At 35.6% G+C, this 20,965-nt stretch overlaps 1 protein-coding gene across 19 annotated transcripts in view; it reads right to left on the bottom strand.

The window, feature by feature from the left end:
• Nucleotides 1-20,965, bottom strand: part of ERBIN (erbb2 interacting protein) — a 130,158-nt gene that overhangs the window by 37,768 nt on the left and 71,425 nt on the right. For all 19 annotated transcript variants that reach the window (XM_036279828.1, XM_036279827.1, XM_036279824.1 and 16 more), the window contains 8 exons: nt 20,515-20,578; nt 18,566-18,640; nt 17,770-17,914; nt 16,257-16,329; nt 15,591-15,720; nt 15,180-15,295; nt 12,461-12,530; nt 3,603-3,702 (listed from right to left, as the gene is read on the bottom strand). In XM_036279828.1, coding sequence (XP_036135721.1) covers nt 3,603-3,702; nt 12,461-12,530; nt 15,180-15,295; nt 15,591-15,720; nt 16,257-16,329; nt 17,770-17,914; nt 18,566-18,640; nt 20,515-20,578 — 773 coding nt within the window. The remainder of the gene's footprint in view (nt 1-3,602; nt 3,703-12,460; nt 12,531-15,179; nt 15,296-15,590; nt 15,721-16,256; nt 16,330-17,769; nt 17,915-18,565; nt 18,641-20,514; nt 20,579-20,965) is intronic.

Below are 20,965 nucleotides of genomic sequence, written 5' to 3'. Positions count from 1 at the left end.
ACAAGATTTTTGGCAACTTTAAAATACACTAATAATTGAGTAACACATTTCCATTAATAAGGCTGAAATTCTTACTGTTGGAATAACATTTTCCTTAATTGGAGTTCAATGTTAGTGTTCAATATCATCGAACTGATATAAATATTCACCTGTTAAAAACAATTCTTACCTGGTGAGCTAAATAAAAACAGGCAGAGATCAGACTTTTCGGCTCATTGGGTCATAATCTGTTAACCACTTTTATTGAAAAAAAAAGTTTTTTCACTAAGGATATTTATCTAATTATTCCCTGGAGGGAATAATTTCACAACTGTGCATTTAATAATTTAGTTCATTACCTAAATATATTCTGAGTAGTTTCAGTCATTGTTTGAATCATGCTTGGTTATTTTGGTATAAGTAAAAATGAATGAAAAAAATTCTGAAGTCTCTATATGATAGCAAAAGCAGGTTAGCCAAGCACTAACAGCATTAACATAATAAAACCATCAAAGATTAAATATGTTCTTTGGAGATTCTGGTTCAATGATAAGGGGAAAAATAATTTTGTTTGAAAACTTTCCTTTGGAATGATATCTATATTGATTGCTTCCTAGTATTTTTCAGTTTTTACAATTTTTCTGAAACAATAAAAGCAAAATAAAGATAAGAATGAATTTTCCAAGACTGCGTTTTCTATCCTCTAAGATAGTGCACAGAAAACTATTAAGTCTGACCTGACCCCTACTTCCACAAAGAATGATTTTAAATTTTTTAAATGATTGGGCAAATAAAACAAACAATAATATTTTATAACACACACAATTACATGAACTCTAAATTTGTCCATAAATAAAATTGTATTAGAACACACCTGTGCTCATTTATTTACAAACTGTCTGACTACTTTCACACTAAGATGGCAGCATCAAGTAGCTGCAACAGATCCTTTATGGTCTAACAAGGCCTGAAATATTTATCAAATGGCCCTTTACTCAAATAGTTTGCCAACATATGCAGTAAGACATTAAAGTCTCTACCCTAAGAATCCATGCCTTCTCTTCCCTCACAAATATTGTATTAGCATTTTATCTTCCCACATAAAAGAACAATTATTTGAATATAGTATGTATAGAATATAGTTGATAGTAATATTATTTACAGGGTGCTCATGATTTCCTATTATCCAGAAATCACCTTCAGAAGAAAAGAGGAAAATTGAGACATGTTCCAGGAACTAAAGCAAAGAAACACACCGAATACCTATTGATGTATCTAAACATTTACTGTAATTCCCCACACTGCACAAGGAGGGGCATAAGCCAGAGCTGGTATATCTATTTTGAACCTAACCTAACTTCTAATGCACATTTGAATACTTGCATAAAACACAACATTGGCCATTTAAAATTAAGTATACTACATTTTGTTATAAATATATATTTCCAAATTATCGTGCTAAATATGTATTGGGACAGATTTAAATACATGGAAGAAAAATCTTGCTTATAAAGCTATTCTCTAAGCTTTAATTACAGACCCTCCAGTGAATGAAGCTATTTACATCTGACATCTCACAAGTCTTACCTGCTAATTCAATTCAAAAGCTAAACATTTTTGCTTCACCAAAATAAATTTCTTCAACTACACATATCCATAAAATAATAATTTATCAAAGCATATCTTTTATTTCTTCTTGCAAAGAGCAAGAAATAATTAGCATAGAGAAGTAATGAGTTTTCTAATTATTTATCACTAGTTATGAAACAAAAGTAAAATGGTTTTAGTGTTTAATCCATTTAAGTGTTTCAAAGCTGTGTGCTATACCTACCAAAACAATGTAAGAATAATAGGCAATTTGATTTTATCACAGTACTAAGCACTTTATAACCAGTGTTTCTCATTTTTTTACAAAAATCCTGCAAAACAGATGCTAGACAAGAAAACTGAAGTTCAAGAGTTTATTTAACTTGCCTATCGTATATTTCAAAAATTAAAACTAAAGATTAATTTTTTTTCTTCAATATCTCTAGGTATTTAGAGTTAATTTATGGGCAGAGGACCTAAATAGACACCTCTCCAAAAGGGACATACAAATGGCCAAGAGACATATGAAGAAATGCTCAACATCACTAATCACCAGAGAGATGCAAATTAAAACAACTATGAGGTATCACCTCACATCTGTCAGAATGGACACCATCAACAAATCATCAAACGACGAGTGTTGGCGAGGGTGTAGAGAAAAGGAGACTCTAGTACATTGCTGGTGGGAATGCAGACTGGTGCAGCCACTATGGAAAATACTATGGTGTTATCTCAAAAAGTTAAAAATTGAACTGCCATTCGACCCAGTGATCCCACTTCTAGGAATATATTCTAAGAAACCTGAAACATCAATCAGAAAGAATATACAGTATGTACCCCTATGTTCATAGCAGCACTATTTTCAATAGGTAAGATCTGGAAACAGCCCAAGTGTCCATCAGTAGATGAATGGATAAAAAAGATATGGTACATATATACAATGGAGTACTATGCAGCTGTAAGAAAGAAACATCTCTCATCCTTTGAGATGACATGGAAGGACCTGGAGAGTATTATGCTAAGCGAAACAAGCCAAACAGAGAAAGACAAATATAACATGATCTCACTTATTTGTGAAATATAATGAACTAAACAAACTGCTGAACAAAATTGACCCAAAAACATAGAGGTGGGATACAGACTGACAAGCCTTAGAGGACAGGGGGTTGGGGGGAAGATAAACCACAGAACTTACATGCATGTATGCATGACCAATGAACATAGACAACAAAGCTGGGGATGGGGCGGGCAGGAAGGGGAAGAGGGTGTCAATGAGGGAAAAAAGAGAAACATTTTTAACAAAAACAAATTAATAAATAAAAAATAAATTAATTAATTTTAAATAAAGAGTTAATTTATAAATAACTTGGGGCCATAAAGATTGTCACTGGTTTCAGAAAAATATATAAAAATTAAAATTTTAAATACCACATAACAAACATCACACACACACACACAGCACAACATATATTGGAAACAATTTGATCCTCAATTTAAAAGGCTTTAATACCATAACTGTTGAAAAACATTCATGACCAATCATAAAGGGTATAACCCCCTTTCTTGACAAAATGTAATTAACTTTTAAGTAACATTTACACTCAGAATTTTACAGATTATCTTTACCTAGTATAGAGATCCAAGGGTAGTATTAATTTTACAACCAGCAAGAGAAGTGAACAAAATACTTCCTGGTTTAATAATCTTAATCACATAATACTTAATGTGTATTACCATTTACCTAAATGTGATTTAGAATAGAGAGATCCATAATAGATGTTCACTGTTTAATTTCAAGGAATCATTTAAAGAAGATTATATGCATATATCTCTAAATTCCACTATCTATAACCCTGAGATATTGCCATTATTATCCCATTTTCACAGAACTTGTCTGACCAATTCTTCAAATTCCCTTCAAACCAGTAAGTTTTTGAGACTTAAAATTCACATCACAACTCTGCTGTGATTTATCAATAGTATTATTATTTACTTATTTTTTTCTTTTTAAAGAAAAGAGATTCTTAAATTCCTACCATCCTCAGTCCTTGGCTGCTGAGGGAACATGTAGTTGGTAAGCACCATTTTCTGGGTCTCTGAATCAGTCTCTTTTTGAAGAGGTATCAGGGGTTTGGACTAGGGAAAGAAAATAAATGTTTAATATTCGATACTAAAGCAAATATATATCCAGTAATTTCTCTAAATAAGTACTCGTCATTTTTCTATAAAGTATTAATGTGTAGATTACAAAAACAAATTTAAATATACATAATAAAAGTTTAGGCATTGATTTAAAACCTCATAAAAATCTAAAAAGTAAAATTTAGTTTGTACTATAAAGCAAACTCATACTGTATTACAATTATCGCTGAATATCAATAAAGTTTTAAATGATCTCATATACTAAGTTTATCCATACTCCAATAATTACTTATCACAGTGATTTAATAAAGCCATAAAAGTAAATTCTTTCTATTCAATGTATTTTCCCCCTCTACTACACTCCCCCTTGAGAAGAGGCTTTCATAGAAGTGATCTAGGTTTAGTCTACTTATGTAGGTTTATCCTAGCTAAAAGAGAGTACTTAAACCAAACAGTAAGTCGTAACCTGTTTCTCTCTTCTCCCATGTCTCCTCCCTCTATTAATGACACAAGTTACTCAGTGGTAGAACCAGAAGCCCATTATTTTGGACCTTATTTTTTCTTATAATTATTTCTGTAACTGGTCATCAGGTGTTTTCAGTTTACTTAACACTAGTGCTTGTGTCAGCCTACTGACTTAACATCCTACCAATCCAAGCCTTGGTAGACTCCAGACAGGCAGGGAACTACCCAGTCCTCCCTGCTCCTTCCACCCTATCAATTAATTTTTTGGGTGTACTCATGTGAAAACTTTGCAGCTAGCTATAATATTACTGCCATTCAAACATTTCCTCTGTGGCCCTTTGTTCCACAGTAAACAAACAAACTGCCCTGCATCTCAAATGTCTTCTTCACTGAAAACTTTCCTTGATCTCCTCAGATAATGGAAATGGGGCTTCTCCAAAAACAGGGCTTCCATGAAGTCTTCTCAAATACAGGTTGCTTATTCTCCCACACCTCATAAACCCAAGGTCAGGAGGTGAGTTAGTGCTTACAAATACTGTGAGATCATTACTCATCTCCCCTCAAGTATAAGCACCTGTTCTTTTGAGGAACATAAACCCTGCTCTACTGTTTTATCCCCTTTCCTCATATTCAGTGACCTTTGGTAGTAAGAATCAATTCCTGATTCTTTTATGCCATTTTTTTCCCCACAGTCACAAGTAATTAACAGATATAAAATGTAGATGACATATTCTTAGACCAGCAAATAAATATTTCCTAGAGGAAAGTATAAAGAAACTAAAGCACAGTCTAGAGCACCATAAGGTGCATCAGCGTATAAAGGACTGGCAGAAGAAAAATTCTTGAAAAGGAAACTGAGGAGTGGCCAGTCGAAAGGACAACCAGCAGGCCCAGCCGGTGTGGCTCAGTGGTTGAGCACTGATCCATGCATCACGAGGTCAGGGTACATGCCCAGGTTGTGGGCCCAATTCCCAGTGAGGGGCATGTAGGAGGTGGTCAATCAATGTTCTCTCTCACTGATGTTTCTCTCTTTCCCTCCCTTTTCCTCTCTAAAATTAATAAAGAAAAAATATTTTTTAAAAAAAGGACAGTACTGGCCGGTTTGGCTCAGCAGTTAGAGTGTCGGCCTGCGGACCAGAGTATCCAGGGTTCAGTTCCCGTTAAGGGCACGTGCCTTGGTTGCAGTTTGTCCCCGGTCCCGGTTGGATCACGTGGGTGGCAACTAGTTGATGTGTCTCTCTCACATCGACGTTTCTCTCTCACATCGACATTTCTCTCCCTCTCTTCCCCCCTCTCTACCTCCCGCCTTATCTGAAGATAAATTTAAAAAGTCCTCGGGTGAGGATAAAAATTAATTAATTAATTAAAAATTTAAAAAAGGACAACCAACAGGGTATGGCAACACAGACACCACCAAGCTGTCCTACATGCCTGACTAATCTGCCTCACCAAGAATGTCACTGCCTTGAATGTTCAACTCTATCACGATCACTCTTTCATATTTTTGTTTCTCTTTTTGTATCTCACCATATCTCATTATAACCACTCTCCTGCCGATTACCAAGATCTACTTGCTACCAGGTCCTTCTCTTGCACCTGGCTTGGCAAAACTGCAATCCAGAATCATTACAATTATGTGCTTTTTCTGTATTGCACAACTGAGCAAATTGGTGTAACTACAAGTTTGTGGTAATTAACTTCAACATGACACTCAAAGTTGCCTGAAAATCCTTCTTTATTTCCTAAATTGCATTCTGAAAAAAGTAGTATCTTCTGAAATATTTTTTAAAGATAAAAACAGGATTCAAGAACTGCTAAGAGTTTAGAAATGGCTACATTCCAAGAGCTTTAGCATGGACATTATTAGCCCTCCCTCTCATAAACTTCAGAACCAAGCCTCCTTCAAGAAGGTAAGAATCCCTGCCAGAGCTTTTGATTCTATCAGCTTCCACTTCAGTTATCCAAACCCCTCTCACATCCTTAATCTCATTCTCTACACAGCCTCTTTCCAACCACCTATAAACATGCTCTCTAGATTAAAGGATCCCTTCTTACCCTAGCCCTAGCTACCAATTATTTGCTTCATTCCTTTTCTTTCTCACCCAACCCTCTTAAGAGTCTAATCAACAATCATATGGCTCCATTCCTTCATTTATTTATTTCTTAAACTGACTCAATCTGGTTTTTGACATATATCTCTAAGTTTACATTAGTTATAACTAATTAGCCATATCTTGACAAAATAGAATGTATATTTTACAGATTTCATTTGGTCTACAGTTTTCCCTTGTTTATCACGGTTAATCCATTCCAGACTCCAGCGGTTGCACCTGGTGTTGAAGGATTCCTGGGGTGCTCGAATACATAGGCCTACAGTAATTTTAATTGTAATTGTAATACAGGAGTGTATAATCGACTTAGACAACCGAGCACATGCTGTACCATTTTCACTGTCTCAATCAACTTTTTCGTGAATATATTTGAAAAACCGCGATAGAGTGAAGCCACGAAAGTCGAAGCACGAAGTGGAAAGGGACGACCGTATTTTTCCTTTTTACTGAATGTATTGGGGTGACCCAGGTTAACAAAATTATACAGGTTTCAGGTGCACAATTCTACAACACATCATCTGTACACTGTATTGTATGTTCACCACCCCAAGTCAAGCGAGACTTCATTTTAACTGACCTCTCCGAGCGTTTATCCTGTTGCATACAACTCCTTCTAAGCCAGTCCTTTCACCCTTACCTTGAAACCACCATCATCCAGTTTTCCTTCTACTTCTGTGACCACTCTTTCTAAGACTATTAATCCACCTGCTACTAAATGGTAGTATTGCTCAGGATTCATCCATTCCTAACATTTTAAATAATCCATTTTGAGAAAATATTAAAGTCTTGACACTGACCCCTAAAAAAGTGATTAAGAAGATGAGATAAATCTTGTCTCTCTTCTTGTGCCACAAATCTTTTTAATAAAGAAATTTTACAAATTAAAAGGAATAAATATAATATAGTACTGGAAAAAAGGAAATTATGCCTTCAGGAGCAATTCTGAGAAATCCCTGAAAGTTAGAAATAAGAAGAATGGAGAAACCAAGAGCACAGATACCATAGCCTAAAATGAAGTAGCAGGGGTCTCATGGCCACTAGAACTGTTCTATACATGCCTATCTCGATGTAACAGATACTTCAAACTCAGCATACCTAACTAGAACTTAACATCTGCCCATAAATATGCTTTTTCCTCTGTGGTTTCCTATCTTGGTTATGGTATCAATATCCACCTAGTCACTCAAGCAAAACCTTTGGTGACTATTTTTGCTTTTACTCCCTTTCTTCTAATATGCATGCACTCTTCAAATGTTGTACTGACATTACTTTTTAAATTATGCCTTAAATATACTGGCTCTTCCCTGGTGCTGTTATCATTACTATTTCAAGCCAACATTTTCTATTGCCCTAGTATGGCAATGCCCTGCAATTGGTCTCCTCTACCTTTATGCTTGGCACCATGCCCTGATAAATCCATCTTCCATAATGCAGCCCAAAAAGACTTTCTAAAATACCAATATTTGATCACAGCTTTTGCCTGCTCATGTGTGACACAGGTTCCCCATCTCCTATATGAGGGTTTACATGTATCACAGGATTACTTCTTCCTCTTAAAATGAAGACATATACGAGTAACTGATCAATAACTATATACCTCCCTTTCACTATCAAAAGTGTCCTAGCCACTTCCAGTCAAGATGGCGGCATAGGTAAACGCGGTATCGCGTCCTCCCACAACCACATCAGTTACAACTAAGCTACAGAACAACCATCATTCAAAACCGCCTTAATGGAGAAAAAATGGGGGGACCTCCTTAATACTTTCAACAATAAAGATATAAATAAATAAATAACCTATGAATCTCACTCATAAGGCATATGTTAAATCACTATGTTGTACCCCTGAAACTAACATTGTGTGCCAGCTTTCTTTGATAAACAAATAAAATAACCAATGGATCAATGCAACACCAAATGGAAAATTATTAAGTGTTTTGAACTGCATGAAAATGAAGACACAACATATTAAAATTTGTTGGAATATGGTTATAGCACTGCTTAAAGAAAATATTATAGCACTAAATGCCTATCTTAGAAAAAATGGTCTTAAGTCAATGACTCCAGCTCAATTTTAAACTAGAAAAAAATGAGCAAACTATACCCAAAGAGTAGAAACAATAAAAAGTAGAAATCCACAAAATCAAAAGCAGAGGACTTCCGGTCAAGATGGCGGGTAGGTAAACACGGTATGGCGTCCTCCCACAACCACATCCAAGTTACAACTAAACTACAGAACAACCATCATTCAAAACTGCCTGAAATCAAGCTGAATGGAAGTCCTACAACTACGGAATTAAAGCAGCAGCCACATCAAGACTGGTAGGAGGGGCACAGGCGGACGGGCTGGTCCCACACTCACGTGTGGCAGATAAAAATCAGGAGGACACCTCGGCTGGGAAGGGCCTCCCTGAGGACTGAGGGGTCCCCGTCCCACACCAGGTGCCCCGCTCAGGGTTCCAGTGCCAGGAAGAGAATCCCCGTAACTTCTGGCTGGAAAAACCAGCGGGAACTGAGGCTCAGGGAAGCTGAGGTGGCTGGAGCCCCAGGCAGCTCCTTAAAGGGCCCGCGCACGGACTTGTCGGACTCTCTCCCTTTAAGCTTGGAGGGGAGGCAGTTCGAGGGATGCCAGAGACATACAGGGAAGAACTGAACTGTTTGGCACTGGAGAGGGGGCTTTCTCCAGGACAAACGTGCTGTCAGAGGCCTTTGTTCCTTTGGTGAGCCCTTCCCTGGGCGGCAGACAGAAGCTATAACTGAGACTCCAGCAACCTGGCTCACATGGGTAGCCCCGCCCTGGTGACTCCCTGAGGCCCCAACCCACCCCACCCAACTTTCAGGCCCACCCAAGCTGTTGGCACTTGCTTAACCATAGGATTGACCTGTCTTGGATCCTGCTTCAGGTTTTTCCTAAATTCTTTCAAACGAGCAGCATCTGGTCTCAGCGAGCCCCATACCTCTCGTTAAGTAATACACTGAAACAAAAAACACAGGGAGGCAGCCAAAATGAGGAGACAAAGAAACAGGTCCCGAATGAAAGAACAGAACAAAACCCCAATAAAAGAACTAAGCGAAATGGAGATAAGCAACCTAACAGATACTGAGTTCAAAATACTGCTTATAAGGATGCTCAATGAACTGAGTGAGGGCCTCAAGAGCATAAAAAAGGACCAGTCAGAAATCACGGATGCACAGTTAGAATTGAAGGAGGCATTAACTGAAATAAAGAATAATTTACACAGCTTCAATAATAGAGTATGTAAATCCAAGGAGCAAACCATCGATTTGGAATATAAGGAAGCAAAAAATGCCCAATCAAAACAGCAAAAAGAAAAAAGAATCCAAAAAAATGAGGATAGTGTAAGGAGCCTCTGGGACAACTTCAAGCGTGCCAACATTCGCATCTTGGGGGTGCCAGAAGGAGAAGAGAGAGAACAAGAAATTGAAAACCTGTTTGAAACAATAATGGCAGAAAACTTTCCTAACTTGCTGAAGGAAACAGACATACAAGTCCAGGAAGCACAGAGAGTCCCAAACAAGATGAACACCAAGAGGCCCACACCAAGACACATCATCATCAAAATGCAAAAGGTTCAAGACAAAGAGAGAATCTTAAAAGCAGCAAGAGAAAGGCAGCTAGTTACCTACAAGGGAGTTCCCATAAGGCTGTCAGCTGATTTCTCAAAAGAAACTTTGCAGGCCAGAAGGGAGTGGCAAGAAATATTCAGTGATGAAAAGCAAGAACCTACAACCAAGATTACTCTATCCTGCAAAGCTGTCATTTAGAATCGATGGCCATATAAAGAGTTTCCCAGACAAGAAAAAGTTAAAGGAGTTCACCACCACCGAACCGTTATTATATGAAATGATGAAGGGACTTTTTGAAGAAAAAGATAAAATATATGAACAAACAAAATGGCAATGAATACATATCTATCAACAGTGGAATCTACAAACAAAATGAACAGGGAGAACAGAAACATTCTCATAGATACAGAGAACATTTTGTTGGTTGCCATTTGGGAGGGGAGTTGGGGGAATGAGTGAAAAAAGGTGAAGAGATTAAGAAGTACAAATTCATTGCTAGACTGACAAACCTCAAAGGGAAAGGGGTTGGGGGGGTAGGAAGAAATAAACCAAAGAACTTATATGCATAACCAATGGACACAGACAATAGTGTGGGAAAAGGCGGGAGGGGGGCAGGAGTGTGGAGGAGGGGGTCAATGGGGGAATAATGAGGAACATCTGTAATACATTCAACAATAAAGATTTAAATAAAAAAAGGCAGACAAAAAAAAAAGTGTCCTAGCCTAGTATGGACAATAAATTACATAGCCACCCTAATCACAGCAATTTTCAACTGAGCCTGAACGTAGCTTCAGAATCCTTCAAACAATCTTTCAGAAGTCACTTATTTATTTATTAGAGTTGACATGCAAGAAAAAAATCTACTTATCTTTTTTTTTTTAATTTTTTTCCTTTATTGATTTGAGAGAGAGGAAGGGAAAAGGAGAGAGAGAAACATCGATGAGAGAGAACATCGACTGGCCACCTCCTGCATGCCCCTCTATGGGGATCAGGCCAACAACCTGGGCATGTGCCCTGACCAGGAATTGAACTTGGTGCATGGGTCGAAGCTCAACCACTGAGCCACACTGGCTGGGCTACTTACCATTCTTAAAATATAACGTAAGTTCCTTTGTATGGTATACAAAATCCTCTATGACCGAGTCACTACCTCCCTGACTTCATTTCCTATTCTTCCATCTAATAGGTTATGCTCTAGTCACAATGAACCACTTGTGGAGTTACCAAACATACCAGACTGATTTCACTGGTAAGTACTTAAGCTCATGATATTCCTTCTAACCTGAACACCCTTTCCCTTTCTTTGTTTAAATCCTGTAGCTAACTCTTTTGAGAACTACTTAAGCATTGCACGCATCTCCTCCTCTGGGAAACCAGCCTTGAGATCTCTAAGTTATGCTTCCTTTCTTTGATCCTGAAGCCTACTCCTAACCAAGTTTTTTACCACTTTGTATTAAAATATTTTGTGAGTCCAGGCTGCAAAATTTCAAATCAGTTTCAAATGTAAATATTCAATTAAGAAAGATGAGAGAATTAAGAGTTCCAAATATAGGAAACGACACATTTAATAGATGCATTAATTACTCGTGTTCAAGTTCTAATAAAAGCAATGGTATCATCATTTTAATGTTTCCTTCCCTAATTTGCAAACAAATATTACAGTCTGATTCATAAGTTTGGATCAACATCAACTTAAGACTTTTAGAGTATTAATAAGAGTTAGGTGGAAAGGGGTCCTTAGTTAAGAAGTTTGGAGAATCTTGAAATTCAGACAAATAGTTGTCTTGACTGTAGTATAGACAGGGTTATTAATATAACCCAAAAGACAGACATAATACAGTCCCCGAAGCAAATGGTACTATTGAACTTATAAATATCTTGTGAGACTAGTGTATCCAAACCTTGGAAAAATATAGATTTAGAAAAATTATTACAAGGCATTGCTGGAAGTCAAATATTAAACCTTAATTTATGAGAAAGATAAGCAAATAGTATATTCATCACAGCTACTTCTCTAATGCCCATTAAGCTTTTTTTTTTAGCTCTGAAACATTAGATACTTGTTGTCTCTGTCTCCCATAAGAATGTAAACTCAATAAGAATGTAAGAAGAATCTGTGTGCTTCCCCAATATATCCCCAATTCCCAAAGCAGTTCATGGCCTACAGTAAGCTTTCAATAAATGTTGTGCAATAAAGATAAGCCCAAGGTATAACTCTTAATCTTTTAGAAACACTTCCTTAAGGTATGTGAAAGTGCTTTATTAGAATTTAACTTATCAAATTTCTACAAATATATGCCATACAGAATCATTATAAAAACTAAAAAGTTAGAGAGTCTTATGTCTTACTTCCTCATCTATTTTTTTTTACAGATTTAGCAGAAATTAGACAACAGGATTTACTGTTTATAAATCTACACATTTCACAAAAATTATATGTAAATATTTTCAAAAACTCTCTTTATACATAATACATTTTTACATATATTCACCAGTATAACTGCTCTCAAATAATCCTATATAAATTAGAATGAATACTTGTGTAGCACAATTGGAACTTCAATAATTTACAAAATCATAATGCCCACCTGATTATCTGAGAGCCACATCGCAGTCAATTGCTGTAGCTTCGTAAAGCTAAAGGGTAAATTCTTTAACCTGTTAGAAAATATACAAAATTTAAACTTTAAAATGAGAAATGTTAAAAGAGCAAATCGAATGTTATGTTATTGCACATGAAAATAGGAGAAAAATTGTTAATTCAGGAAAAAACCCAATATAGGTCTTTGAATAGGATATAAAATAAGGTATTAATCAGTTTTATAAGAATTAGTTTTTAAGATATAATTCTTCAGCAGAGTCCATTTGGCCTGGAGAAAAATGCATAATCCAATAACCTCAAAAAATATTATAAGAAAAAATATTAACTATCCCTACCTCAATGAAAACATAAGAATACATGAATAAATCTTTCATAAAATTGCTTTTGATATTTTATTTGTACTTAGAACAAACTGTTATAGGAAGCAATCATAATGAGTTTGTTGTAAAAACTGCACTAATCTATATTTCATTGTGAGTTCGCACTTATATACTCAAGGAGACTATTTTAACATAATGAGTAAAAACAAAGTAATAGAAATACTCAGAATGCTAAATCAGAATACAATCCTATTTAAAATAGAATGTCTACTTAAACCTTCTGTCTTACACTTATCTACTCTTTTATACTTATATTTCAAGGCAACTTATTGGAACCTAGGGCTCTAGTTTTAGGGTACAATGTACGGGCCAAACCAAGGATTAAAAAAAAAATTTTAAGGCAGTGGTTCTTTTAAAATAAAATGGAGCCCTGGCCGGTTTGGCTCAGCGGTTAGAGCGTCCGCCTGCGGTCCGGAGAGACCGGGTTCGGTTCCCGTTAAGGGCATATACCTCGGTTGCAGTTTGTCCCCAGCCCTGGTTGGTCGTGCGGGTGGCAACCACTCGATGTGTCCCTTTCACATCGATGTTTCCCTCTCACTCTCTTCCTCTCTCTCCCTCCCACACTGTCTGTACAAAAAATGGAAAAATGTCCTCGGATGAGGATTAAAAAATAAAAATAAAAAAAAATAAAATAAAATGGAAATCACAATATCATATCTAGTCAGAAAACAGGGTTTCCATTAAAGCTCTACTTTATAAGTTATGTAAGTCACCTTAAATCTGAGTCTTCATTTTCTCTACAAAAGGGGAATAACTATTACCCTATTTCATAGGACTGTTTTGAATACTTCAGATACTATGAAAAATGTAAAAATGCTCTATAAACACTATTTTATCATTACAGTAGTTCCCCCTTATCCACAGAGGGTAAGTTACAAAACTCACCCAGTAAATGCCTGAAGGCAAGGATAGCACCAAATCCTATATATATATTCGATCCCCCAGTACATATATACCTTTCCCTTTTAAAAAAGCACTTTATGGCTTCTTTTTGGCATACCCTAATTGCCAGCATTACTATTTTTGTGCTTTGGTGCCATTATTAAGTAAAATAAGGGTTACATGAACACAAACACTGTGAGATGGTGAGAGTTGATCTGATAACAAGAGGACTACTAAGTGATTAATAGGGCAGATATACCGCACATGTAGTGTGAATATCCTGGATAAATGGACAATTCACGCTCAGTGTGAGATAGCGAGAGATTTCACCAAGCTACTCAGAACAGTACACAATTTTAAACTTATGAATTATTTCTGGAATTTTTCCATTAAATATTTTGAACTACAATTGACCACAAGCAACTGAAACTAAAAAAAGTGAAATCATGAAAAAGGGGAGACTTCTGTATTCTATCTTTACCTTTAATGACAATCTGTTCTTACCTTAACATTGTTACAATTTAACAACCCAAGTGATCTATTTGTTCTATACCATGGCTATGTTGTCCAAACTATAAAATGGGTGTATAATCACATCTTTGCTCAGAAAAATACACAGAGCAGATTACATTAAAAACTGCTTTGCTCCCTGGCCGGTTTGGCTCAGCAGTTAGAAAGTTGGCCTGCAGACTAGAGTCCTGGGTTCAGTTCCCGCTAAGGGCACATACCTCAGTTGCAGTTTGTCCCTGGCCCGGGTTGGGGTCGTGTGGGTGGCAGCTAGTCGATGTGTCTCTCTCACATCGATGTTTCTCTCTCTCTCTCTCTCTCCCCCCCGCCCTTCCACTCTATCTGAAGATAAATGCAAAAAATGTCCTTGGGTGAGGATAAAAAACAAAAAAACTGCTTTGTTCGCCCTGCCGCCCTGCCGGTGTGGCTCAGTGGTTGAGCATCGACCCATGCACCAAGAGGTCACCGGTCTGATTCCCGTTCAGGGCACTTTCCGTTTGTGGGCTGGGCTGATCCCCAGCGAGGGGCATGCAGGAGGTGGTCAACTGATGTTCTCTCTCATCGATGTTTCTCTCTCTCTCTCCCTTCCTCTCTGTCTCTAACATCAATAAAGAAAAAAAAATTAATATATATTTAAAAAAATAAAAAACTGCTTTGTTCAACAGCAGTGTTAAGGTGAAGACTGACTTTAGGAATAAAAAAGGTTGCTATAAAAGAGACAATAAAGGTTGCATAGCTAAAGTCAACACAAAATGAACAATGATAAATAACAACAGTATGATAATTAATATCAGGTAAAATTAGATTACTTCAGATAAAAATTTAAAAATATACATGAAAAGAACATGTATTAGATTTTCTATCACATATAATGAAACTTTAATTTTATCCTATCAATGTCTTCTATAAACAACTAATGAATACATTATTACAAACCTATTGTCACTTAAATTAATGACTTTTAATTTTTGCATATCACCCATTTCCTCTGGAAGTGTCTCAAGTTTATTGGAATGGAGAAACAGCACAGTTATATTTTTCCAGCTGCCAATCTGAAAACAGAAACATAAAACTGGGGATCAGAAATTTAGCCTACTGCTAAACAGACACAAAAGTTATGAAAAATACTCTCATTTATAAAAGGAAATTATATTTTCCCTTTTTAATTATTAATTTTCACGTATAAAGAAAAGTAGGTATCTGCTGTAAATCAATATAGCTCATTATTCTTCAGAAAATAACTTAGTTACATAATTATTTCTGAAAGAAAATAAATAAAACCACACTAGGTAACTAAATAAATAATCAGAAAAATTGAAAATTCAAAAGAAATTTAAAATACAATACCTCCGGTGGTAACTGTTGTAAGTAATTATGATCTGCAGCAAAGGTTCTTATATTAGTAAGCTGCCCAATAGATGAAGGCAAAGCTTCAATTTCATTGAAGCTACAATCCAGTTCTTCTACTGATACTAACCTTTAATTAAAAAAGAAAACATGCATTAAAAAAAAATTTTATATATAATCCAAAACTTAAGAACACAGGAACTTTTGAACTTGACTTTAACAAAACTATCAAAACTCTAGCCCAGCTGGTGTGACACAGTGGTTGAGTTTCAACCCATGCACCAAGAGGTCACCAGTTCGATTCCCAGTCAGGGTACATGCCCAGGTTGTGGGCCTGGTCCCCAGTGCAGGGCATGCAGGAGGCAGCCAGTGGATGTTCTCTCTCATTGATGTTTCTGTTTCTCTCTCCCTCTTCCTTCCTCTCTCTCTAAAATCAATAAAGAAAACAAACAAACAAAAAAAAACCCAAAAATTCTCTCTCACTAAAATTCACCAATAAAAAATCGGTTTATCTTTATTATAAGTTAATCAACCTGTAATCAATTGCTTATTTAAATGTTTATGGAATCTCCTTTAGATGCTACTTATGCGATTATATGAAACTATATATGGCATGCTGAACTGAACGTAAAGTCTTCTAGTTCTATTAATCACAAAAAATCTTACCCTCCAACAGAGTCTGGTAGATACATTAATTGATTTTCATCTATTTTAAGAGTTGTTACATTCTTCAATGAACCTGTTAAGGGAAGAAATAATACAGTTTTCCAGTTTGAACTAGAAGCAAGTCAATCGAACAGTCAATGTGAGCACAAATGACATTTGACATTAATCATAAAGAATTTCCTTAATCACCCCAGCCGGTTTGGCTCAGTGGTTGGAGCGTCAGCCAGTGGACCAAAGTCCCAGGTTCGGTTCCCGCTAGGGGCATGTACCAAAAATAAATAAATAAATAAACCAAGTCATCTGATTTGTTCCCCTCAGGGTATGAGCCTTTAAAAAAAAGAAAAAGAGCCCTGGCCGGTTTGGCTCAGCGGTTAGAGTGTTGGCCTGCGGTCCGGAGAGACCCGGGTTCGGTTCCCGCTAAGGGCACGTACCTTGGTTGCAGTTTGTCCCCAGCCCTGGTTGGGTCGTGTGGGTGGCAACCACTCGATGTGTCGCTCTCACGTCGATGTTTCTCTCTCTCTCTCCCCCTCTCTCTCTATCTGAACAAAATATCGAAAAATGTCCTCAGGTGAGGATAAAAAAAAAAAAAAAAAAAAAGAATTTCCTTAATCAACCTGGAGATACCACACAAATCACTCTCTATTTCCTTACCCTATATTTTCAATTTTTACCTACATACCACTTCTTAACATTACTGTATATTTACCTATTAAACCCCAACTGAAATGAAAGTGTCATAAGAATAAAGGACCTTTTGTTTACTTTGCTCACCACTGAGGTCCTCCTCCTAAAAACAATGCCATGGCACAGTAACAACATGTAATACAAACTTGTAGTATTAATGAATTAAAAAATTGGTAGTATTAAGGTAGCTTTCATAGGTGTGTAACAACTATTCTATGTATACTAAATACTTAAACAATAATATGAGCTTAATTTAAAATTAAACATGCAGAATAAATTATGGAATTTGCAAAATGTAACCTGAACTAAAACAACTAAGTAGTTCAATTGAAAAATATGTAAAAATCCTTTTTGGTTTTTATATTAAACAGCATGAAAAAGCCAAGATTTAACTTTTTGGTTCTTTAATCAAAATAAATAAATTTCGTTGTTCTATCATCAGACAAGCAACTAGACAAATAAATGCAGACTCTCATAGAATTTGCTAAACTGGTCTTTCTTGCCTGTGAGTCTAAAATGAAGTAAGACTGAAAAAGTTATCAGATTAAGGACTATGATCAAGAATTAAAGTTGAGATCAATTAACCTCTTTTTGAAAAGAATTAAATTGTATTAACAGTAACAAAAATGACATTTTCTTAAAGAAAAATACAGTAATGTCAACAAAGGAATACATGTATAACTGAAATAATCAGGAAAAAATCCAAGCAAGATATCTGACTTTAGTAGTACAGTAAAATTATCTCAACAAATCAAGCAATGGCAAAAACTTAATTTCTCAGATTTCACAACATTAAATATTGATTACATGAATAAAAAGCAATACAAACCAATAGTCTCAGGCAGTTGTTGAAGTGAATTGCTTGATAATAGGAGGTCTTGAAGGTTTTCACATGCTGAAATTCCTTCTTCAACTATTTCAATATTATTTTTAGAAACATCCAAATATGTGAGCTGTTTCAAACTACCCATAAACTATAAGTAAAAAGAGAAAATCTAATGACTCTATCAACAGTAAGTAATCTATAAAACATTTAGGTAATGGACCTAACATCAAATTATAATTTATAATTAAATACTTTATGTGAGAAAATTTATACATTAAAAAAATACCATTAGTAATGTATACAGTAATAAAGTTAAGAGCGCCTACTAATTTTAGCTCAGCAGAGTGAGAATGAACATACACTTTTCTTTGGGAACTCAGCTGTCCATTATTGGCTAGGGAGATGGCACATACAGGGATTCTTATGCTTGAGATATGGGAATGAACAAAATGTCAGTTGATAAGACAGAAATTACATGGATAATCTCTTTCTTGAATAGTTCCATGGGCAAAGTGAATTAGATTACAAAGTCAATTGCAACCACAGGGAAGGACACCCTCCATGGTATTAAAAAGAGATTATTTTACAAAAGTTTATTACGAAAAATTTCTGATTTTAATCAAGCACATGTTAACAGCAAAAAAAGTATAATTTATTTATAACTATTTAATACTATTAAGAATTAAATAAACATCCATTTTTTTTTCCACTAAATAAAAGTAACCTGAAAATGTGCAATTCATAAACTGCAAAGGATGCAGAGCAGTAAGGAAAACAACTTAAAATTTGATATACATACCCCTGGAATAAAAGTCAGTCTATTACCATCCATCCAAAATTCTTTCAATCCACTTAGTTGCTCAAGTACCTCAGGCTGTTTAGATTAGAAGGAAGAGGAGGCAAATCCAATTATTCACTTGAATGTCTTTATTTGGCCAAAAAAAAAAAAGGCCCTGGAAATTTCTAATGGTAACTTTCAGTTTAAAAAAAAATTGAGGGGGAATAAACCATAGCCCAGAGTCAGGTCTTTTCACTATATTACAATTAATAGTAATATTACTACAGGAGAACACAAAGACAGACATTCTCTAACAGTAGACTGAATAAAATTCATTTCAGCTATTGATTACATAATAGATACATAATAGATATAAGTATTTATACAATTAATAAAGGAATAAAAATAAGGGCATTGCTTTCAAGAGTACAATAAAACGATACTATCAATCATTACCTGCATAAAGATGAAGGTTTTTAAGAAAAACAGAGACAAAAAAAAGAAACAGGGCAACATATATCTTAAATGTCCAGTAATAAGGAAAAGGTACATAAACCAAGGCATAATCACATAAGTGTATTCTGTTATTTTATTATTATTTTTAATCCTCACCCGAGGATATGTTTTTATTGATTTTTAGAGAGAGAGGAAGGGGGAAGGAGGGAAAAAGAGAGAAAGGAAGGGGAAGGCAGAAAATTGTTCATTCTTAACAATTACAAATTTTCAAACAGTTAATATGTAAGTAGATTAATACATATAAAACATTGAGAGAGTACAATACCTAGATAATTTAGGAAGCATATCACAACACACAATAAAACCAATCATAAACCATCTTCAATTAAACTATAATGAAGAATGTAAAAAAGAGTATTTTATATATTAAAAAAAAAAGAGGTACCCAAAACCATCATGCTCCTCAACTGACTTCAGCTAAAAAGGTGACTGTATTTAGTGAGCAAATGTACAATACAATATCCACAGGGCTATTGTGAAGCTGACGGTGCTGAAAAATTCTTGTTCTCAACACTGTAATTTGAAATCTACCATAATTAAAAAAAAAACTTTGCAGACATAATGTAAAAATTTTTAATAATGATGACATTCAGGTTAATAACTTTTTTTTTTTTAAATCCTCACTCCAGGACATGTTTGCATTTATTTTCAGATACAGTGGGAGGGAGAGATACAGAGGGAGGAAGAGAGAGAGAGAAACATCAATGTGAGAGAGACACACTGACTGGTCGCCACCCATACAACCCCAACCAGGGCCAGGGACAAATGGCAACCTAGGTACGTGCCCTTAGCAGGAACCGAACCCAAGACTCTATGGTCCGGAGGCCAAAGCTCTAACCGCTGAGCCAAAATGGCCAGGGCCAGTTTAATAATTTCTTTAAAAATATATCTAGTTTATTTTCTGAGTTCTCCTGGAGAAATGATGAAAGCCAAAAAACTGCTTATATAATCCTTTCCTTTCCACTCAGCATCATAGTACATTCTGCATACAAAGCAAAAGCATAATCCAGAGATCTCACTACCAACTCAACAGTAATAGTTGTTTCACTCAGTATTTTCCCTTTACCTATTAAGTAAAATTCTTAAAGAGAAGTGTTTTATCATTGAATAAATTCCTAAGTGATACCCCTGGGAATTATTTTTACCAGTAGTAGTACTTTTCCTGATGCATTCTAGTCTAATAAAACTTTGTTTTTCCCTTATAATCTCTCAAATTTTTTACTCTCTATGCCTAAAAACTTTTGGTTATGTTTTTGCATGGGTTTCTCATTAATTTTACATTTTACCCTCACTCTTATCAGATGTTTCTATCTAGTTAATTTTCCCTAAGTACTTTCATATCTTGTCTCTCAAAAATGTGTATGTATCTTTACTCAAATTTATACTTAAAAGTACAGAGACTACATTGTTTTCACATTTTGTTCTTATGGACAGTGAGATTGGTGAGAACTTACCACTTCTGTAAATTCATTACTTCCCAAGTCCAATCTTTCCAGCTGGGTCAGTCTATTCATGGTTCTGTGCACAATGGATTAATAAAGAATTAAGTATACAGAAATATCAATTACATGGAAGCTTTCAAGTTAATAGTGTTAACACATTGTTAAGTAATGTCTAGTGTAATGCTGACAAAATAAAGATAATTTTCTAAGAAAAGAAGTCCTCATATAATTGTGCCTCGCTTAATGATGAGGATACGTTCTGAGAAATGTGTCGTTAGGTGATTCTGTTGCTGTACGAACATCACCGAGTATTCCTATACAAATCTAGATAGTTCAGCCTACTACACACATAGGCTCTGTGGTACAGCCCACTGCTCCCAGACAGTAACAGCATGTTACTGTCTGAATACTGTAGGTAGCTGTAGCACAATGGTATCTGTATATCTAAACATAGAAAAATTAC

Source organism: Molossus molossus, unplaced genomic scaffold, assembly GCF_014108415.1.
Source record: "Molossus molossus isolate mMolMol1 unplaced genomic scaffold, mMolMol1.p scaffold_m16_p_3, whole genome shotgun sequence".
NCBI classification, from domain to species: domain Eukaryota; kingdom Metazoa; phylum Chordata; class Mammalia; order Chiroptera; family Molossidae; genus Molossus; species Molossus molossus.
This window is presented reverse-complemented; position numbering and strand designations above follow the sequence as displayed.